This window comes from Rattus norvegicus, chromosome 11, assembly GCF_036323735.1.
Source record: "Rattus norvegicus strain BN/NHsdMcwi chromosome 11, GRCr8, whole genome shotgun sequence".
Taxonomy (NCBI): domain Eukaryota; kingdom Metazoa; phylum Chordata; class Mammalia; order Rodentia; family Muridae; genus Rattus; species Rattus norvegicus.
This window is the reverse complement of record NC_086029.1, coordinates 57,361,225-57,381,281: the sequence shown is the minus strand read 5'-3', so window position 1 is coordinate 57,381,281 and position 20,057 is coordinate 57,361,225. Positions and strand designations below refer to the sequence as shown.

Sequence of the window (20,057 nt, the reverse complement as noted above, 5' to 3'; positions counted from 1 at the left end):
TGTTCTGAATAGTTTGCCAATATGTAAATACACCTTTATCTCCATAAGGAAAATCAGAAAACTAAGAGCTACTGACCCCTACAGTATTTATATTCTAAGTCAATCAAATTTGTTATATGAATTTCTTTCCCTGAATGGAAATCAATTTCATTAATTCTATACAATGACTATTCTCCTTATGTCTTAAATAATTAAGCTACAAGACCACAATTGGATTCAATCACCTTTATTAGCCTATCAATGTTACATTTTATACATAATGTCTAGTCATCTTCTCAAAGGGCTCTATTTTTATTTAGTACATCATGTTAATAGTAAATAGCCAAGTGTGATGGCTATACCTTAGCCTAACTTTTTAATATTCTCTGGGAAGCTAGAAAGCCAATCATTTTACACGCAGGTAAGAGTAGTGTTCCAAAATAATTAGGAAGCGGCTACAATTTTAAGCAGGGGAGGAAACAATGTTCATTTTGGTCTTTTTGTGTTTGTATTCCAGTAAATTATATTTTCAATTAACAGCAACAATGATATCATAAAAAAATGCTCTGCTTTTTAAATTTTTAAACTTCAATACAATACAAATTGAAACAAAATAGTATTGTATAGTCTTTTAGGAGGCAATAAGCCATCATTATTAGTGTGGCTGAACCTCCTTATCGATAACCAGGTCCAGGTTGGGTATAGCCCTGACCAAAAGGAGGACGGTTACGAGCATAAGGGTTAGCCCCAGTGGAAGGAGGGGCCATGGTACTTGCAGGAGATGGTGTAAAACCTGGTCTTGGTTGGTAAGCACCAGGTTGGCTTGGAGCCATTCCAGGCTGAGAGCCGGGGGGAACAGTATAGTTAGCAGGCTGAGATGTCTGGGTAGTGTAAGTCTGTGGAGGGTAAGTGCTCGCCTGGTACTGCTGTGGTGGTTGAGCGGGCAGTTGTTGTGGCTGGCCAGAAAAGGCAGGAGCCGGTGCCTGGGAAGTTGGTTGTTGGCCATATCCCTGGAACTGCTGAGGTTGTTGGGGTCCAGTCTGCTGGCTGTAACTAGCTGAAAAAGCAAAATAAATAACGAATGTTTTGGGCTTTTTTTGGGGGGTGGGGTGAAAGTTTTCCAGAGATTTAGTCTTAATGCTATGGACCAAAAAATGATTAAAAAATTAACAAATATATTCATAATTATAGAGTGATTGCAGTATAAAACATCTCAAAACCAAGGAATTATAAAATTTCTCCAATTTTTAAATTCTGTAGCCTAAAATTCAAGTCACTATAAACATGTCTTTTCTTTACAGATGCTTTGAAACCCCTTGAGGAAATTCCCATTTGCACAAAATTCCTAGAATGCTCAAACAGGTGAAATAATTATGCTTTCTAGGAAGACAAAAATCATAAAAGCAAAGTAGTCATTAATTAGGTTTAAATGGAAGTCCTATTTAACAGTATCACATGAAATACATTAGACAACAAGTGCTTTATAAGTGAAAGTGTTCAAGCACTCTTTTCATATAAATTGTTTTAAAGTTTATTCACTATAATATCTAAGAATAACTGACTACCATGTTTATAGTTCTTAAATCTTTTATATTTGGTACCTTGATACTTTTGCCTTAAAGCTCAAATTTTGACTTAGTATGGCATAATAAACAAAGAACATATCAAACTGTCCCAACATAATCAATATCTACATTCATTATTTACTAGAATATAATTAAAAAAAAAATCCGCTTCACTGAAAACTTTTATCTCTACTATGAAACACACCTGCAGCTACTTGCAATGAAACCTCTCCATTGACTGGAATCCTGTCAGCATTAAATACCAGATACATAAGACAATTATTAAAATATGTACAACCCTGCATTTAGAAGAAATAAAAAAAGGATTGAATGAATTTGAGTATATTCTGAACTCACCTTGAACCTGGGTTCAAAATTTACTTATGAAAGAAACCTTTATGGACAAAACTGGAAAAAGTCAGAGGGAAAACTGGCAAACCAAAAGTATCAGAGATTGGTCAATGTCACTACCAACCAGCACCACTAGTAAGTCTCCATGCAGAGTAATTAGTTATCTATTTCCATAGCTCTCAAAGTCGAGGAAATAGGACTAGCAGGATGAGAAATACAGAAGCAATTTGAAAAGTACTAAAATCTTACTCAGTGAAAACCCTAAACCTTCCCAGAGGAAGCTTAGGTTTCAGTAGCTAAAGCAATTCACTCACAGTAGTACCTGAATGCTGAATTAAAATAAACTTATAAGATCTTGGATGTCACGTAATTTCTCCTCTCTTCTGTGCTAAACTTAAAATTGTGTGTGTGTGTATGTGCCTACCCATGAAAGCCAGAAGAGGAAGGACATGGACATGTCTGATGGCTATGAGCTGCCATCACCATGGATGCTAAAATCTGAGCTCAGTTACTCTGGAAGACAGCAAGCGCTCTCAACTTCCGAACCAACTTGTCAGTCCCGACAAAAATTTCCAAATGTAATTTTCTACTGTAAGTTTTTGGGAATACCTTTATTTTGAAAATGACTATCCCATTTGAGAGGAAAGCAACTATCCTCCAACTATCCTCCAACTGAAATCTAAACTGTTTTTTAAATTGATCTGGGAAGCACCTAGAGTCTTAATTACTGCTCAGGAAAGGAAACAGTAATAAATGGTAACAACAGCATTTCAGTAGCAGTCTACTGCGTCATTAATCATAATGCAGCAATATTTCTCTGTTATTTCTATTTGTCTCCATTCCTACACCATCCCAACACTCCTAAAATGAATTAACGTTAGGTGAAAAACATCACAAATTGCAACAAAATAGGTAATAGATATTTTTAAATTAATACATAGCTATAACTAAGCCTAAAATATTGACCATTCTGGTCTAGATTGGAGAATATAAAATGGTATAAAGACAAGAGAAATACATTATGTTCCAGCCCCCTCACTGAATATCTGCATGCCTTGAAAAGTCATTTATAAAATGGGTGTAGACCAAGATCAGGGGTCCTCATCTTGGCTACCTGTGATACCTAAGTCCCACCTCCAAGCAAACTGATGTCTATAGGAATAGGGCCCAGGGAGGAGGCTATGAGAGTTGAGAGCATCTCCTAGATTAGATAATGACACTGATCTCTTCAGATTCCTCAGCCTATTGTTTCTATGTTATATAATTTGTACCATATATTTTTTTTATTTAAAAGGGTAACTAAAGTGACATCCCCTTTAAATTCACTCCATCTGTTTTTTAAATTAGATTTAGCTATAAAATAAAATCACTCTACAGCAAAAACAATCCCAAGAAATTACTGTATGTGTAAAAATCTACCAAACTTAAGTACTGACAAAATTCTGTAGTCTAGGTCAGCAATCAGCAATTGCCTGCACCAGTGAAACATGAAAGTTCAGCCTCTTTTAAAGGGCCAGACAGTAAATATTTTAGGTGTTGTGGGCCACAATACTTCTCTCACTGTTCCAACTACTCACTCTACTCTGTCAGTACAGTGCCAAAGTGCAACAGCAACAGGTATAACTGAGAAACATGTAAGGTACAAGTGTATAATAAAGCTTCCTTTACCAAACCAGGCAGTAGCAGAATTACACTGTAGCTGTACCTGCTATAGCTTACCTATAGCTATCCACCTATAGCTATGTATCTATAATTAGCTGATCTATACTCTCATACTCTAGTTAATACAAAACTCTCAAAGGAATTTTGTTAAGTTACTTAATCTTTGACTATACATGGTAGAGGGACACTCTGATGTAACAAGAAAAAGTACCTAAATTATAACTAAAACTAAACAAAAGAAATTTATCACATTAAATATAGATAAGTCTTCAGTGGACAGATGGTCGCATGTACAGGAATGCGATCAGCTATAAAAAGCTCTCAGGTGACCAGACTTGCTATGTGATGAAATCCCCTGGGTCAGATGACAACTGTCACTTCACCTCAGCAGTTAAAACCTAAATACTCTTAGTTGCCTGAATTCGACTGTAATTTTATTTGCATGTTTTATTTTTGGTATTTTACCATACTTTTCAGTAGGCTTAAATGAAACAATTTAGTTTTTATTAAGTTCGTTTCTGCATGTATGGGGAAATTGTTGATATGCCTCTACAACTTCTAAGAGTACTCTAGAATTGAGTGATATGGATAGAAGAAAATCCTTATTTTTTTATTTTTTAGATTGTTAGAAAGAGAGCTTTGTAGTAAAACATTTTTTTTACTGTAGCTTACTACAGAATCATCTCTATAATTATGTTGTATTTACTCACTAAAAAAGTAAAATGCTGATTTGAAAAAACATATCACTTTAAATATAAATAAGTATTGTGTGCCCTAACAAGTACTTAGCACTTACGACAGTGTAAATATCATAAATCAAGTACTTAGGAGAAGAACTTAGCATCAGCTCTTCCATCACCTCCTCACCTGAATACTGAATACCGTACTGCTGAGGAGGGGCCTGAGGCTGCTGTGCACTGTAGCCAGCCTGCTGCTGGTACTGTTGGTACATCTGACCTACGCGAGAAAATACAGACAAGAGAGAACAGTTTAACTGGGCAGAGAAATACTTTTAGGGTACCTTCATATTCCTTCCCAATTTCATATGTAAGCACACTGAATAATAATTAAATTTCTGTTAGTTAAATATCTATGACAAGAAGACAAGGGTGATTGCTTCTTCTGCTACAGATAAACTGCCAAGCGTGTTTGCTGGCAGCAAGTATTTTATGATGTAATTCTAGTGACTACCACTTCATAAATTCTATAAAGTGCATTGTCCATGCTATATGCCATCAGGTAAGTAATCAGAGAGAAGGGACAGACATGGGTCTTTATATATGAACAATACCTCTCTGACGATTCATAGCACTTTTCTCATTACAAGTCAATTAGTTTTAGTAACTATCAAATTATACAGAGGAGAAGGCACTGACTTTAAGAAAAGAAGACGACAGTGTTACTCTAAACAGCATTCAGCCCGGTCATTCACTGTGTAATAACCTAGTGATGTCAGAGCTACCTTAGTTCTATCAACATGCTCTCTGACAGTGGTTTTCAAGTTGCGGGTTGTGACCCCCAAAAGACAATCAGAAAACAGATATTTACATGAAAACTTGTAACAGTAAAATTTATACTTATGAAGTAGAAACAGGAATGTTATGGTTGGGGTCACCATGACACAAGGAACTATATTAAAATGTCACAGCATTAAGAAAGTGGAGAGCCACTGCTCTGTGTTGTTTGCACAAGGCCAAAGTAATCGAGTAACACACTTCTCAGACAGTTTTTATTTTATCATTACTTATTTTTGAGACTCACTATGAAGCCCTGGCTAGTTGAAGCTAACTACATGGACCAGAGCAAGTTGAACTCATGTATACAAGGACTGGCTTGCCTCTAGCTTTTTCACTTTTCAAAATTAAACCTAAGATATCACGAAAGCTAGGTATATGCTTGACCACTGAGCTATTCTTGGGCCTTTCAACCCGAAGAAGATACTTGAATTACAATCAGTAGCAAAAATTACTTTGGGGGATATTATGGTATTTATGGTATTCAAATAGTAACATAAAATTCTTAATTTTATTTGATATCATTAATTTTGTAAGAGCTTATGTTAAAAATTAAGCCATACTTTGATAACTCTGTTCAAAATATAATCAGAAGTTGATCTAAATAATCGGCAGTGTCTACAAAGTATACATCATATATCAAGAAGTATTCACTGAAGCAACTTACCCTAATCACAATCTTCAGCTATATATTATTATGTCCAACACAGCTGAGCTACTGAACTAGAGCTCGTCTGAACTGGGACATAATGTATGCTGTTTGAAATGTTCCAAATCACTGTCACATTGCTAACATCCAAAATATGATAATTATAGCAAAACCCACCAACCTCTTTCTAAGTCGATACTTACATATTTATACAGACATACTTGGCTAAATAGCCATAAATGTAAGATAAGAAACAGCTGTAGCAAGGCATGTAATTAATGCCACTCCAAAGAAAATGCATCAATAGTATAATGTGAATATGGTGAGTATTGCTAGAGAACACAGGTAGAAGACCATTTTCACTATATAAACTATTCTTAACAGATTTGATAATTTGGCAATTAAAAAAAGCCCTCAAAAGACAAGTGAAATCTTGCTAAGCAAACATCGTATCTCATTTCTGCCACTGACCTTTTTTGTACAATTCTCCTTCTAATAACTGACATCAGTGCTACAATGGCTTTTAGTTCACCTGGCATGGATGTTACAACCTTTGTCCACCCAAACTCTGTGTTCTGCTTCAGCCTCCCACTGAACCAATATCCCATCACTTCTAGTTTGCCCTAGCTCTTGTTCTTGCATATTTGATGCAGAGTAAGACTGACTAAAGTTGGTGGAGAAAAGACGTAACATAAGAATACATAAGATACCACCTGCTAGTCCCCAACGAGTCACACTAATTCAGTGAGCAAGCATGGAAAGCATCACCACAGGACAAGAAGACTCCAGGCACAGCTCATTCTAGCCGACTGCTGTAGTTTGTTTCTGTTTTAATGTAAATGCTGCTTTAGGTGCTATGGACTTTAGATCATCATCAACCCTTTGGTACAGTGTTAGAGCACCATCTGGTGTTTACTGTTTTAAAGTAAAATGTGCACTTATAAAGGTCCTAACATGTACAAGCAGTTAACAGAAAAAAAGAAACAAGGTCATGTCAAGGGTTGCCCTAGAGATAGGTATGGTCCTTAGTGGTGTTCTGACTTCGTCAATGAGGTCGTCAATGAGTTGTGTGTTTCAATGAGGCATCTGAGATCCTTCACAAATACCAACCAGCCCTTTGAAATACTGCACTTTCAATTTAATTAAGGATTAATGAGGTATTTTTTAAAATGATTGATTTAGTCCAATTTTCACATTTTTTAATCAGTAGAAAAATATCAAAACTCACAAGATTAAATTACTTACCAAGGACACATAATTTGAAGAGAAAAAAAATTAACTGCAAATGCACTGACCCATGTCCACTACATTATTTACCTAAAATTATGCTTCACCATCTCTACATAAAATCTTTTTAAGTGACAGAAAATGTAGTGTTTGGAGGGGAAATTATAAAGTATTTTTCCCCACTCTTTCATTTTGTGTTTATATTAACTTAAAACATTTTTCATCTACCTTTCAATAATCAGAAATATATCCTGTATATTATTTGGTTCATGATACTAAATCTCACATTAGTATTAGACTCTTTTACATCTGTGAAGACAGTGAGACTACCTATATAAATGGACTGCCATTACCAATGATGCCTCAGTGAACACTTCTGCACATGTCCCTTCCCACCTATGGCTCTGAACACTATTTTACCTTCAATCTGACCTGCTTGTGTCTGAGCTCCTGCATAGGGAGGTTGCTGTGGCTGACCTGCTGCTGGGTGTGCTGCCGAAGAGGAAGAAGCAATGCTGTCAGGTGTTCCGGAACGGTCTTCTGTAGGAGCACTGGGTGGTCCTGGGTGGTCATGAAAAGTCAGTTAATTACTCTGTCCAAACTCGTTCCTTAACAAGTGCAATTTAAAGATTTAGGTTAATGACAATAAAAATAAAATCACCATGAAACAACCATGTCACCGAGAATACACTACACTTATGTGCTTCATATTTTCACATTTGCTCCAGTCTATAGGATCCAAAGTAAAAATTGGAAATCCTTCCTTACAATGTGTGAAATTCTAAATTCCTGAGTCCTAACCTCCCCTTGTCAAAATCAAAACTCCTATCTACAATCAACCAAACACAGGGCTGCTTTCTTAAGTAGGTCTCTACTGTCTGTAAACTCAATTTAATCTCCCTGGTTATGTTCAGAGATCCAAACATTTCTCACTAGTCTTCTCACATGTTCTTCTTTTAGTTAAAATTATCCAGCTCATGGTTTCATAGGATATCTAGCCATTGTTTTGGTCTCTAATTCATTTATCATAATTTCTCCACTCTATGACTAACTGCAGCATACTTAAATGACCTTCTTTAAAACCTAGTTATAATTCTAATGAATCTTTGACTTATACTTTATCTCCTAGTGAATTTATCTACGGCTTACTTTTTAAATAGGTAACACTGATTTCTACTTTATATAAATGTCTATACTGGCCCCATTTTTCTTAAGACTGAGAACTCTGGCCATACTCTCTTGTTCTTTGCTGATAGGACTAGGACTCTATTTAATACCTACAGTCAATCAAACTCTGTCAGGGTAAGGAAAACACAGGAGCCAGTACAGAGAATCTAGATTTTCTGTATACTTCTAATACTGTGACAGTAAGTGGATTCTGAAGATAACACAAGGCTTATGGCTTTAAGTTAGTTTACCACACAGAAAGGTGATATGAAGAGTTCTGGAGCTAAATTCCTTAGGTTGTATTGCTAGAGCTAACAGTGGCTGCTGACTTTAGGCTACTGAACCTTTCTGTGCCACAGCTTCTTCAACTACTTAAAAGGCAAACCAATTCTGACCTCAAGGCTACTTGGAAGGCTTATGAGTTAAAGTTTACAGCAAAATCCTCTAAAAGCAATTAGCACTTAGAAAGCTTGATTTAACCACTCACAATTATTAGCAGGCTTTCCTTAAAAGCAGTCTCCAACTGTTCCAGTGGCATGTCCTGAGAACTTTAAATCTAAAAGGTCACCAAAGTCTAAGTATAAAGCTGATGAACGTTTGCAAAGTGTCTGAAATGAATGCTTGGACATTGTAACTGGGTTATCCCACCATGAACTTATAGACGGTGGGCTACCAGAAGGTGAAAGGGAAAAAGGAGTAGGTTCTTGAGAACAAACACTTTAAGAATGCATCTTGTCAGTAGCCCATTTGACTTCCTTGCTTCCTGACTACCAGAGTAAACAGCCTTCTCTCATACACACTCAGCCCCTAAGGTGTTTGCCTTGTTTCAGGCCCAAGCTAACAGAGCCAGTGGGCCATGAACTGAGATTTCTGAAACCATGACCAAAAATACATCCCTTTTCCTGAAGTGACTCTCAACCTTCCTAATACTGTGACCCTTTAATAAAGTTCCTCATGCTGTGGTGACCTTCAATCATAAAATTATTTTCATTGCTACTTAATAAGTATAATTTTGCTAGTTATGAATCATAATGTAAATTTCTGATATGCAGGATCTCTGATATGCAACCTCTAAAGGGCAGAAACCCACAGGTGGAGACCACTACCCTAGGTTATTTTCTAAAGCACTTTGTCACTGCAAGACAAAGCTGATATACCACCATTTTAGGCACATGGCTTGTCCACTAACAGTCAAGTGCTAATGAGAAGCTATGCTCGGTTATGGTAACAGGAATGCTGTTTACAGCTTTACTTGTACACATGCACACTTCCCTAGAGAAGACCCTGTATTATAGTAATCTTAAAAACACTCAGGGCTTGGCTCTTCTTCTCTCTCCTATGTAGCACGTTACTGTTGTTTACCTGTTTTTCTGACTTCAGTCTCTTGACTTCTACATTACTGTGGTAGTTATTTCCACCCTTAACCATATCACACTTGAAGAATTAAAAAAAAAATACACTGGTTGTTACTTATGTGAAGACAACTTAGTATACATAACTGCATGAAAAGGTAATATATTCAAATGTCTTCTCAAAATCTAACATAGTTCTCTTCATTAAATAATCCCACAAAAGTTTCCAAGAAAATCAAAATGAAAAAAATCAAACAAAGTCTCTATTTTAAACTGATAAAATTGGCAAAGTAAATGGTTCAGGTAAACCCTTCCCCAAGTAGCAAAATATTGAAGTAGAAGAAAACAATTATTTAAAAATATACCTTCTAATCAAATCTCAGAGAACCCAAAAGGGAGTCTACCCCTGTAGAAATACAGTGAATTAAAAATTCCGAGACTTGTTTGTAGCTCCAATGGTAGAAAACCATCATGTTAACAATTTCATGGTCAGACAAGGAGTAGGAAATGGAGGATGAAACTCTGTCACTGAAGGCCTAATTACTTGCACTAAAATAATTAAACTCTGCCCAAATCCTTAGCCCCTTATCTGTTTATGGAATGGAGGTAAATCCAAGAGGCCTTAGAACAACAACAAACAAACAAACAAAAAAAAAAAAAGGAGGAGGAAGAAGAGAAGGCAGCATCTTTGCTGAAAATAAAAACAAAGCAACAACAACAATAAAAACCAACCCAGAGATACCAGCTACTCCCCAGGTAACTGAAGTCAATACAGACTAAGAACCGGATAGAAGGGCAGTAACAAAGCTCTTAGAATAAAACAAAACACCAAAAATTACAAGTCAGCAAGATACACTAATGAAAATGCTCACATTACAGTGAAAACACAGAAGACAGATAGAAACGAGAAAATAAAACACATACTGTAATACTGGAAAGCAGCCAATAAAAAAAAACAAAACAAAACATGAAGCACTCTGTAACATGCGTGTGATTAGGATCCTCCCTGCCCCCACCAAGAAAAACAGGAACAATGCTGACAAAATGAGAAGCAAGTAAAAGAATAGTGTATAATTCAAAAAATTTAAAGCACTGCTTTATAGCCAAAAACTTACTCATATAATAGCAATTAATCAGAAATATGTTTAATTTTAAATGTCCTAAAATTAGAAGAGAAAGCAAATCAAATGCAATTTAAAAAAAAAAAATCTAAACTTTTTTAAAATAAAAATTCTGCTTTAAAAAAAATCTGGAAATACTTCTTTTAATAAAATTTACCTGAAGCAGTTCCTTCTAAGGTAGAAAAGCGTGCTAAAGGGCAAATCAATCTCCTTGGGGTGCTAAAGCCATGAATTTTCCTGTTTCATAGAAACTTAAATATGTAAAAAATAATTGGCTGAATCCTTAAGTGATATTTCACCATATTCAAAAAACAAAAGGTAGAAGATGAGGTGGGAAAAAGGAACTGACTTACCTGAAACCTGGTCGTCTGTTAATCCAAATGCTGACATGACATTTTTGTTGATTTCATCTTGGTTTTTTAGAGGATCAAAAGCTGACATACTTGCTGCCATAACCTGAGTAGACTGTTTCCCAGAAGAATCAGAAGCAGCAGGCTTTTCTTCCCTACCATCCACAGTATCTATAATAAAGGAATAAACAAGTTTATTTTATCTATGCCCAAAAAAGCATAAAAAAAGATAGGAAAATATACATGTGTATAAATACTGTCAGAACCTTGTGAAAACAGAACTATGTTTATGCTTCAGGGAAAATAAGTAAAAGACAAAAGAATTGTCTCTTACCACCCCCCACCCCCCCCCCTTTTTTTAACTGGATTAAACTGAATGCCAATAATCAAGCAGTCAAGAAGATACTACAAGAGGATCAAGAGTTCTAGGCCAGCCTGAGCTATATAGCAAGACTATCTCAAAAACAAAAGGGAAAAAAAAGGAAGTAAATTATCATTATTTTAAAATCTCCTTACCAAACACAAAATGACTTATATGTTACTTTTATGGAGCCCTGAGCTGGCTAGTTTTTGTGTCAAGTTGACACAAGCTAGCGTCATCTGAAAAACCTCAATTGAGAAACTGCCTCCCTAAGAGCAGGCTGTAGGCAAGTTGCTAAGCCTTTCCTTTAGTTAGCGATGTGTGTGTGGAGCCACCCTAGGCTGGTGGCCCTGGGTAATACAGTAGGCTGGGTAATCCATAAGCAGTAACCTAGTGAGCAGCACTCGTCCACGCCATGAGCTCCTGCTTCCAGATTCTTGCCTGGTTTGAGTTCCTGCCTTGGACTCTATCAATGGACTATGATTGAGGATATGTAAGCCTTTTAATAAATCCTTTCCTCCTCGAGTTGCTTTTGGACATAGTGTTTCAACACAGCACCAACCATGTGTGCATCCAGTGATATTTCTCAAGCTGTCTAGTTTGCTTTCTGAGAGGGTCTCTCAAAGACCTGGAGAACTCACTAAGCAGCTGGCCAGTGACAGTCCCGGGTCACTGCCTGTTTCCATCTCTACAGTGCTGGGATTACAAACACACACCATCATACCGGGCCTTTTCTCACATAGGTTCTGGGAACTGAACAAAGAGCCTACGGCAAGTTTATCAACTGAGCTATTTATCCAGCCCATACCCCATTGACCTACAAATACATGTAAGACTCCCAAGAAACAGTTACAAAAAGTTATTTGACAAAATAAAATGAGTGTTTTATTTTGTAAAAAAAACATAAATCTGGCCTACATTTTGGATCTCAATTTTTATGTTGTCAATTCCTCTATTCACAAGCCAAGACAGCCAAAATCATCAATAAAATAACACAATTCTGCTCTTGTCTTAAATATATACTTATTAGTTATTAAAATACTTGTAGAAAAAAGGTATTTGGAATTTGCTTCAAAATAATGTACAGGGTGACAAAGTATAAACAGGCATGATCCTGACTTAAGGTAATTCTTAAAAGTGAGCTTGGATATATTAGTGTTAGGTCTATTTTGATAGATGCATTTTTACCATGTCCTTGTGTCTTAGTTACTTGTTCTATTGCTTGAAAAGGCATCATGGTCATGACTTGCTTTGTATTCAAGAGGACCTGAGTTTTGAACCTCCAAAATTTGTATAAAAAGCTGGGTAGGTAATACCACCCTGCAGTTCCAGCAATAGCAAGATGGAAGGCAGAAACAAAGCTAGACTAGACTACTTGGGAAGCTCCGGGCCATTTAGAAACCCGCTCACAAAACAATATGTGGAAGGCACATGAAGAATGAAGGCTGTCTTCTGACTTCCAAATGCACATTCTCACACATGCTTCACCTGTATGTACTTCCATCAATATGCAAGCATGTACACCCACACACAAAAAAAACACCCCAAAACAACAACAACAACAACAACAAAAACCAAGGGCAAAGCTCAGAATAAGCAAACTGCTTTATTCTGTAACATATAAAGAAGTCTTCATAAGTCTAAGATCATAAAGTATTTCAGTAAGTTTTACTGAAATAGAGGTAAAACTAAAATTACTAATTCATCAGTCAATATTTATTTAGCATTTACCATCAACATAATTCTAAATGATTAAAGAAAAAACCATGAAAGAAATTATAGAATAGTTCTATTTAAAACCCAACCACATTTTAAAAAGTTAGGTGTCTACATTCAGTAGAGTCTGATACTCAAAGAAACTGAGGATGCCAACAAGCACAGAGGAATTAAGAAAATGGGGAGGAAGAAAAAACTAAAGGCCAATTTCCAAAATTATGTAGGAGCAAAAAATAGAATATATGAGTCTAAAGCTTTCAAGTTATACATGACATTTTTCCACAGAAATTCTCATGGCCCTTACATGTAGCTATCTTGACTCTCATTAAAGTTTCTATTTTGTATTTTAAACACTTAAAACTTGTATAGTTTTAAACACTTGAAAATTATGAGCAAGGGCTGGAAAGATGGCTCAGTGGTTAAGAGCACTGACTGCTCTTCCAGAGGTCCTGAGTTCAACTCCCAGCAACCACTTGGTGGCTCACAACCATCTGTAATGGGATCTGATGCCCTCTTCTGGTGTGTCTGAAGACAGTGACAGTGTACTTATAATAAATAAATAAATCTTTAAAGACAAAAAAAAGAAAAAATGAGCAGCCATTTACAAAATCATTTTACATGAAATAGTCAAGATTAAACAAAAGTTGAATAGTGTTTTTAAATACACAAACATACTTTCAACCTATGAAATATGCTTTTTAATTTCAGTTCATATTTTAAAATACATTTTGATGCCTAAACTATATCAGCTTCCAATATGGTAATAAGCCTTAAATTATCTTTACTATTTATAAATAGTACATGTCACTAGTAAATGCAAAAAAGTTTTCTTATGCATATTAAAAATTATGTCTAAAATAAATTTTAATATACTACTTTAAAGTACTAATCTAAAAGTATTTTGCATTTGAAACTTAGGTTTTACTACATAAAACAATTCCAATTCCTAAGATCCATTAATTATCACACTAATAACAATTCATGAATGAAAAGTGTTTGAAAACAGGCCTACTCTATGAACTCTGGAAACTGAGACAAAGAAACTGAGATAAAGAAATCACCACAAAAGTATTCCTTATGCACTCACGTGCACATTTATTTATTATTAGTCAGTACTGGGGACTGAATACTGAGCACTGCATATGTCAAGAAAGCAGTCTACCACAGAGTTACTTCCCCAGTCCCAGAGAGTACTTTAAAAATGGAATTCCAGGCCCTGTCCTCTTATGACTCAATCCAAGTACTGTAATGCAAGTTTACAGTAATCCTGACAAGTAGTTGTGGGAATGCTGACATGTACAAAAGCAGAAGCAAGGATAATAAAGCTAATAAGGATGCTGTCTTACTCCTATGAAATAATCAAATAATCCCCTTTTCACAAAAATGATAAAAGAATATATTAGAATAAAATAAAATAAATTCAGTTTACCATTTTCAGGAATACTGGTGGAAGGCCCTGGTTCTCCAGGCGGCTCTAAGCTGTCCAATAAGCGATTCACTTTATTCCGAAGTTCTATCAGTTCTCGACGAAGATATTTCACCTGACTTGATTCAAGGGGTCTTGGCTGGCCATTAACTGAAACAGAAGCATTAATTTGCTTAAACTTAGAAGATGAGACCTGCCATTAAAATAATACACATTAAGTAGAAATAGACAGCAGAATCAAAAGTAGTTTTATGTTCATCCATCTATTTTAACTTGTTTACGAGTGTGGAGTATGCATGCTGGTGAGTGCTCCCATGGAGGCAGAGGTAGACTGATGCTTTTAGCCTTCCTTTTGGAATCAGGACTCTCACTGAGCCTGCTTTCACAGCTGGCTGGATGGGCTGGCCAGCAAGGCCCTGGGTCTGCCAGTTCCTTCCACTCCAGAGCTGGAGATGCAGATATGTCCCCATGCCCAGCTCTTCACATGAGTGTTAATGGATTAGAACTCAGGTTTTATGTACTACAGCAACCTTACCAACCGGTCCATCATCTCCCTATCCCCTAGTAGTATTTTTACAGTGTTAGAATTTAGAAGTATTAACATATATACCTTTAAAAAGGAACAAAAATCAAACAAGATACAGTTGATGCCAAATTCCCTACTTCCTTTTTCCCCCTCAGAGACAGGGTCTCAAGTGAAGCCCTGGCTAGCCTGGAACTAGATCAAAGACTCATCATTGTTAGCTTTTACTCCACGAAAAGTAATATCCAAAGTAGCAGACTTATATGCTAAGCCCTAAAAAAATAAAACCATAATATAGAGGAAGATAATTGAGGTAGTCTGAATCCTATAATTACTTTTAAATTTGACAAACAAGGCATTACTATTTGGGGTAACAAAACAAATAGAGAAATTAACACATTAATCTTCCCAAACATAAATAACCTAACAAAGCCAAAATTTTGGCATTACAAATTAAAACTATAGTACTCTTACTAGATATTCCTAAATTACATCTCATCTCAAAACCAAAATAATCTTGAATTTTGCCTGAAACTTCTATTAATAAAGTTTTAAGTAATTCAAAGTCTCACCTGAATACAAATATTTTAAAATATTATTAACTGAGCCATTAAAAGGAAAAAGTCAAAAGAAATAAAAACACAATTATAAAAAAATTGTATATTTGAGTCTAAAAAAATAAATTTATTATAAAGTTTGCTACTCACCAAATAATGTCAGTTTCAGTATTCTACTACACTGAATTGCAAAGGAAAGGTCAGAACTATCAAAAATTGTTATAAGATCTCCATCTGAAATTCAAAAGAAAAGTAAATTCAGACAACTATGTCTCACAAAACTGGGTGAGACTAACTAAACCAATTTGAAAACTTGTTAAGACGTTATTTTAACCAAACATACATGTCAAGACAGGGATAACTAGGTACTTTGTGTTTTTAGAACTTTATAGGCAACCCATACACGTATACATATGTATGGCATTACATGCTTAATAATGCTCGATTCTCAGGGATTCTGCTCATAAACACATTTTAAAGAAAATAACATATTGATACAAAAAATTAGTGAAACTTTCTGTAATTAATCTTAGTCTTTTTTCTTTTCTTGAATCCTGTAATAGTAGCAGAGTGTGGTAGTTTAAATAGCCCCGCTATATAGCGCGCGCAAGCATGCACACACACACACACACACACACACACTCTCTCTCTCTCTCTCTCTCTCTCTCTCTCTCTCTCTCTTGAGCTCATGTTTGAATGCTTGGCCCCTAGGGCATGGCACCATTAGGTGTGACCTTGGTGGAGGAAGTGTGTCACCACAGGGGCAAGCTTTGAGGTCTCATATGATCAAGCTACGCCCAATATGAAACAGTCTCTTCCATTGCCTGTGGATCAAGATGTAGAATTTTTAGCTCCTTCTCCAGCACCATGTCTGCCTGCATGCCACCATGTGCATGTTTCCTACCACGGTGAACTAAGCCAGCCAGCCCCAATTAAATGTTGTCCTTTATAAGAGTTGCTGCGGTCATGGTGTCTCTTCACAGCAGTGGAAACCTTAAATAAGACACAGAATGAGTATCTGTTGGAATGTTATCTAAGTTGCCTTCTTATGTAGTTGCCAACAGACTATGAAAAATAATTTGAACAAATTAAACATTTTTTTAAAAATACCACAAAAAAGAAGGGGAAAGAAGGAAAAAACAGGGAAGGAAAGAGAGAAAGGAAGAAGTAACTGCATGTGGAGGACATATTTCAATAAAGAAGTGGGAGCCACAAACTACGTCCAACAGAACCTCTCCTGTTTTTGCAGAATAATGAACTAGGTCTTTTACATTTTTAAGTTGTCAAAAATGATGGTAGTATGACAGAGGTCTTCTGTGAGATGCAAAGCTACAGTATTTATTTTCTGACCCTTCAGTTTGCTGACATTCCCCTATATGAAAGGGAGACAAGAGAACACCAGTCATTAAGGTCAGTTTTAAGATATGCTAAATGTGAGGCAAAAATAGTGTCTCAAGTTAAAATGATTATTAAAATTTTGAGTTGTAGCTCAGTGGTAAAGTGCTTGCCTAAAAGATTTGGTCCTCAGTCCAGTAAAGATGGATGGATAGATGGATGGATGGATGGATGGAAAGAAGGGTGGGTGGATGGATTGAGGAAAGAAATATAGAGATACATATAATCATGAGTCTTGCAGCCAAATGGATGGGACAAGAAAATATCTTGAGTGAAATAACTCAGACTAATAAGTGGATATTAGCCAAAAATTACAGAATATCCAGGATACAACCCACAGAATTCAAGGTTAACAAGCTGAAGGACCCATGTGAGGATGCTTCAATCCTACTTGGGAAGGAGAAGCAATCACAGGAGGGAGGGAAGAAGAGAGGGAGGGAGGGAGAGGGGTAGGGAAAAAGGGGAACATGATCAGGTATTGGGGAGAAAGGGGAACAGGACTGAGGCAAGAAAGAACGGAAACAGGTAACCCCAGGAGATAGGAGGTGGGGGGACCCTCTAGAATGTACTGGAGACCTGGGAGGTAAGAGACTCTCAGGACTCAAAGGGAGAGACCTTGGATGAAATGACCTACAGTGGGGAGGGGGAACTTGTAGAGTCCATCTCCAGTGGAGGGACAGGACATCAAGTGGAGGGATGGAGTTGCCATCTCACAGTCAAAAAAAAAAAAAAAAAAAAAAAAAAAGCTCTGACCCAGAATTGTTCCTGTCTGAAGGAACTACTAGACAAAAATGGAGAAAAGCAGCAGAAAAAGGAGGTCCAGTGACAGGCCCAAATTGGGATCTAGCTTAAGGGGAGGCCCAGAGTCCTGACACTGTTACTGATGCTGTACAGACAGGAGCCTAGCAAGGCTGCCCTGAGAGGCCCAACAAGCAGTTGAAAAAGAATCAGATGCAGATATTTATACCCACCCAATGGACAGAAGCCAGGTACTTCAGTGCTGGAATTGGGAGAAAACTGGAAGGAGGAGGAGGAGGAGGGCAGCCCCATAGGAAGACCAGCATCCTCAACTAATCTGGACCCCAGAGATCTCTCAGACACTGGTGAACCAGGCAGCATACTAGCTGGTATGAGGCCTCCCAGACACATATACAGCAGAGGACTGCCTGGTCTGGCCTCAGTGAAAGAAGATGAAACTAAACATGAAGAGACTTGAGGCCCCAAGGAGTTGAGTATGGGGATGGGTGAGGGCATCCTCTTGGAGACTGGAGATAAGGGGGGAGAGGAAGTATGGGATGGGGAGCATTTGGGGGGCAGCCTGGGAAGGGGATGAAGTCTGGACTGTGAAAAGGACGGAATAAAAAAAATTTAAGTTAAAAATTTGAGTTGTAAATTCAAGAAAAGAGAAGAAACTGATTTAACCAAGGAACACATCTTAACAGAATAGAAGTAAAACTATGTATTTATAAAGAGATGAGATTGATAAAGAAAGTAGGAAGAACATGAGTGACTCTCAAAAATTAGTTTGGCTAATTTCAGATCATATGTCAACAGAAAAGGAGAATTCACCCATGTTGGTAGATGACTGCCTGTTTTAAGTTGTCCAAAATACATGCCAAGAGGTGAACGATTTTCATCTGTAGCTCAGCAAAGCCATATGACCAGGCTCTGACTAATGCTACATGTATAAATATCCAACATCTCAAACCCTAGTCAAGTAAGATCTCTGAAGATTTCTTCAGTCTTTATTCATCTGCATGCTAGATGTTAATGCTCAGGGTAAGCCATGGGATGTTAGGTAACATTTCTTGATTTTCTTGCATGTTGAACCACTGAGAGTGTAAGGTTTCTATAATAACAACCATCATGACTAAAGTCAATCTCAGAGAAAAGCAGTTGTTAGCAATTAAAAAGAAAATCAGGAAATGTAACTGTAATTCTACTACATTTGATAAAATATTTGTTTAGCAAAATATATCTCTGTAAAAAATAGTTGTGGTCAAATGAGCCCAAGAGCACTGCATATAATAAATTGGCAATGCATATTAGCATAATACACAACGATAACTCCTGCAATAAAGAAAGACATTTGTCCAGTGTAGTTCACCTCAAGTGCCATGTCAGTCTTGGACTACATAGTAAGAACCTGCCAAAGGATGAAGAGAAAAAGAATAAAAAGATAGAGAGAGACATTTGCCTTTGTTTAAGCTAGCTTTCCTGTATTTGGTTGATATCTCAGGATTTTACTGCTATGAATAGACACTATGACCAAGGCAAGTCTGATAAGGACAACACTGAATTGGGGCTGGCTTACAGGTTCAGAGGTTCATTCCATTATCATCAAGGTGGAAGCATGGCAGCATCCAGGCAGGCGTGGTGCAAGAAGAGCTGAGAGTTCTACATCTTCATCTGAAGGCTACAAGTGGAAGACTGACTTCCAGGCAGCTAGGATGGGGTCTTATAGCCCATACCCACAGTGGCACACCTACTCCAACAAGGCCACAGCTCCTAATAGTGCCACTCCCTGGGCAGGCATATACAAACCATCACATTCCACTCCCTGGCCCCATTGACTTGTTCAAACACATGAGTCTATAGAGGCCATACCTAAACATACCATAATGCAAAATACATTTAGTCCAACTTTCAAAGTCCCCATAGTCTGTAGCAGTCTCAACAATGTTAAAAGTCCAAAGTTCAAGGTCTCTTCTGAGATTCATCCAATCCCTTAACTGTAATCCCCAAATCAAGACAGGAAACTAGCTGAACAAAGTCCAAACTCTGCATCTCCAAGTCAGATGTTAAAGCAGTCATCAGATCTCCAATTCCTTTTTTTAAAAATCTTTGTTAACTACAACAAACTTTTTTCTCCTGGGGTGGTTTCAGCAGGTATCCTATGGCTCTGGCATCTTGAAAATCATGGGGTCTCCAAGTCACCTTCAGTGTTACAGCTTCCTGTTTGAATGTCTGAGATCCACACATGGTATTCTGGGCTCTTCCAAAGTGCTGGTCACTTCTCCAGCTCTGCCCTCTGTAGCACTCTAAACTAAGCTCGGGTTTGATCCCTACTTACTCTACTGCCATTGCTATTCTTGGTGATCATTCCATGGTACTGGCACCTCCAATACACTGGAGTCTTCTG

At 37.0% G+C, this 20,057-nt stretch overlaps 1 protein-coding gene across 9 annotated transcripts in view; it reads right to left on the bottom strand.

Annotated features, from left to right (window-relative positions):
- Nucleotides 1-210: 210 nt before the first annotated feature.
- Nucleotides 211-20,057, bottom strand: part of Tfg (trafficking from ER to golgi regulator) — a 26,465-nt gene continuing 6,618 nt past the window's right edge. For 2 of the 9 annotated variants that reach the window (XM_006248237.5, XM_063270637.1), the window contains exons 3-8: nucleotides 15,671-15,754; nucleotides 14,444-14,590; nucleotides 10,941-11,108; nucleotides 7,425-7,508; nucleotides 4,425-4,514; nucleotides 211-1,036 (exon numbers count right to left, since the gene is read on the bottom strand). In XM_006248237.5, the coding sequence (XP_006248299.1) occupies nucleotides 654-1,036; nucleotides 4,425-4,514; nucleotides 7,425-7,508; nucleotides 10,941-11,108; nucleotides 14,444-14,590; nucleotides 15,671-15,754 (956 nt within the window). In that variant the 3' untranslated portion in view covers nucleotides 211-653. Of the gene's footprint in view, nucleotides 1,037-1,749; nucleotides 1,791-1,901; nucleotides 4,515-7,367; nucleotides 7,509-10,940; nucleotides 11,109-14,443; nucleotides 14,591-15,670; nucleotides 15,755-20,057 lie in introns of all 9 variants that reach the window. The other 7 variants (XM_039088478.2, NM_001012144.1, XR_010055962.1 and 4 more) reach the window with 6 other exon arrangements.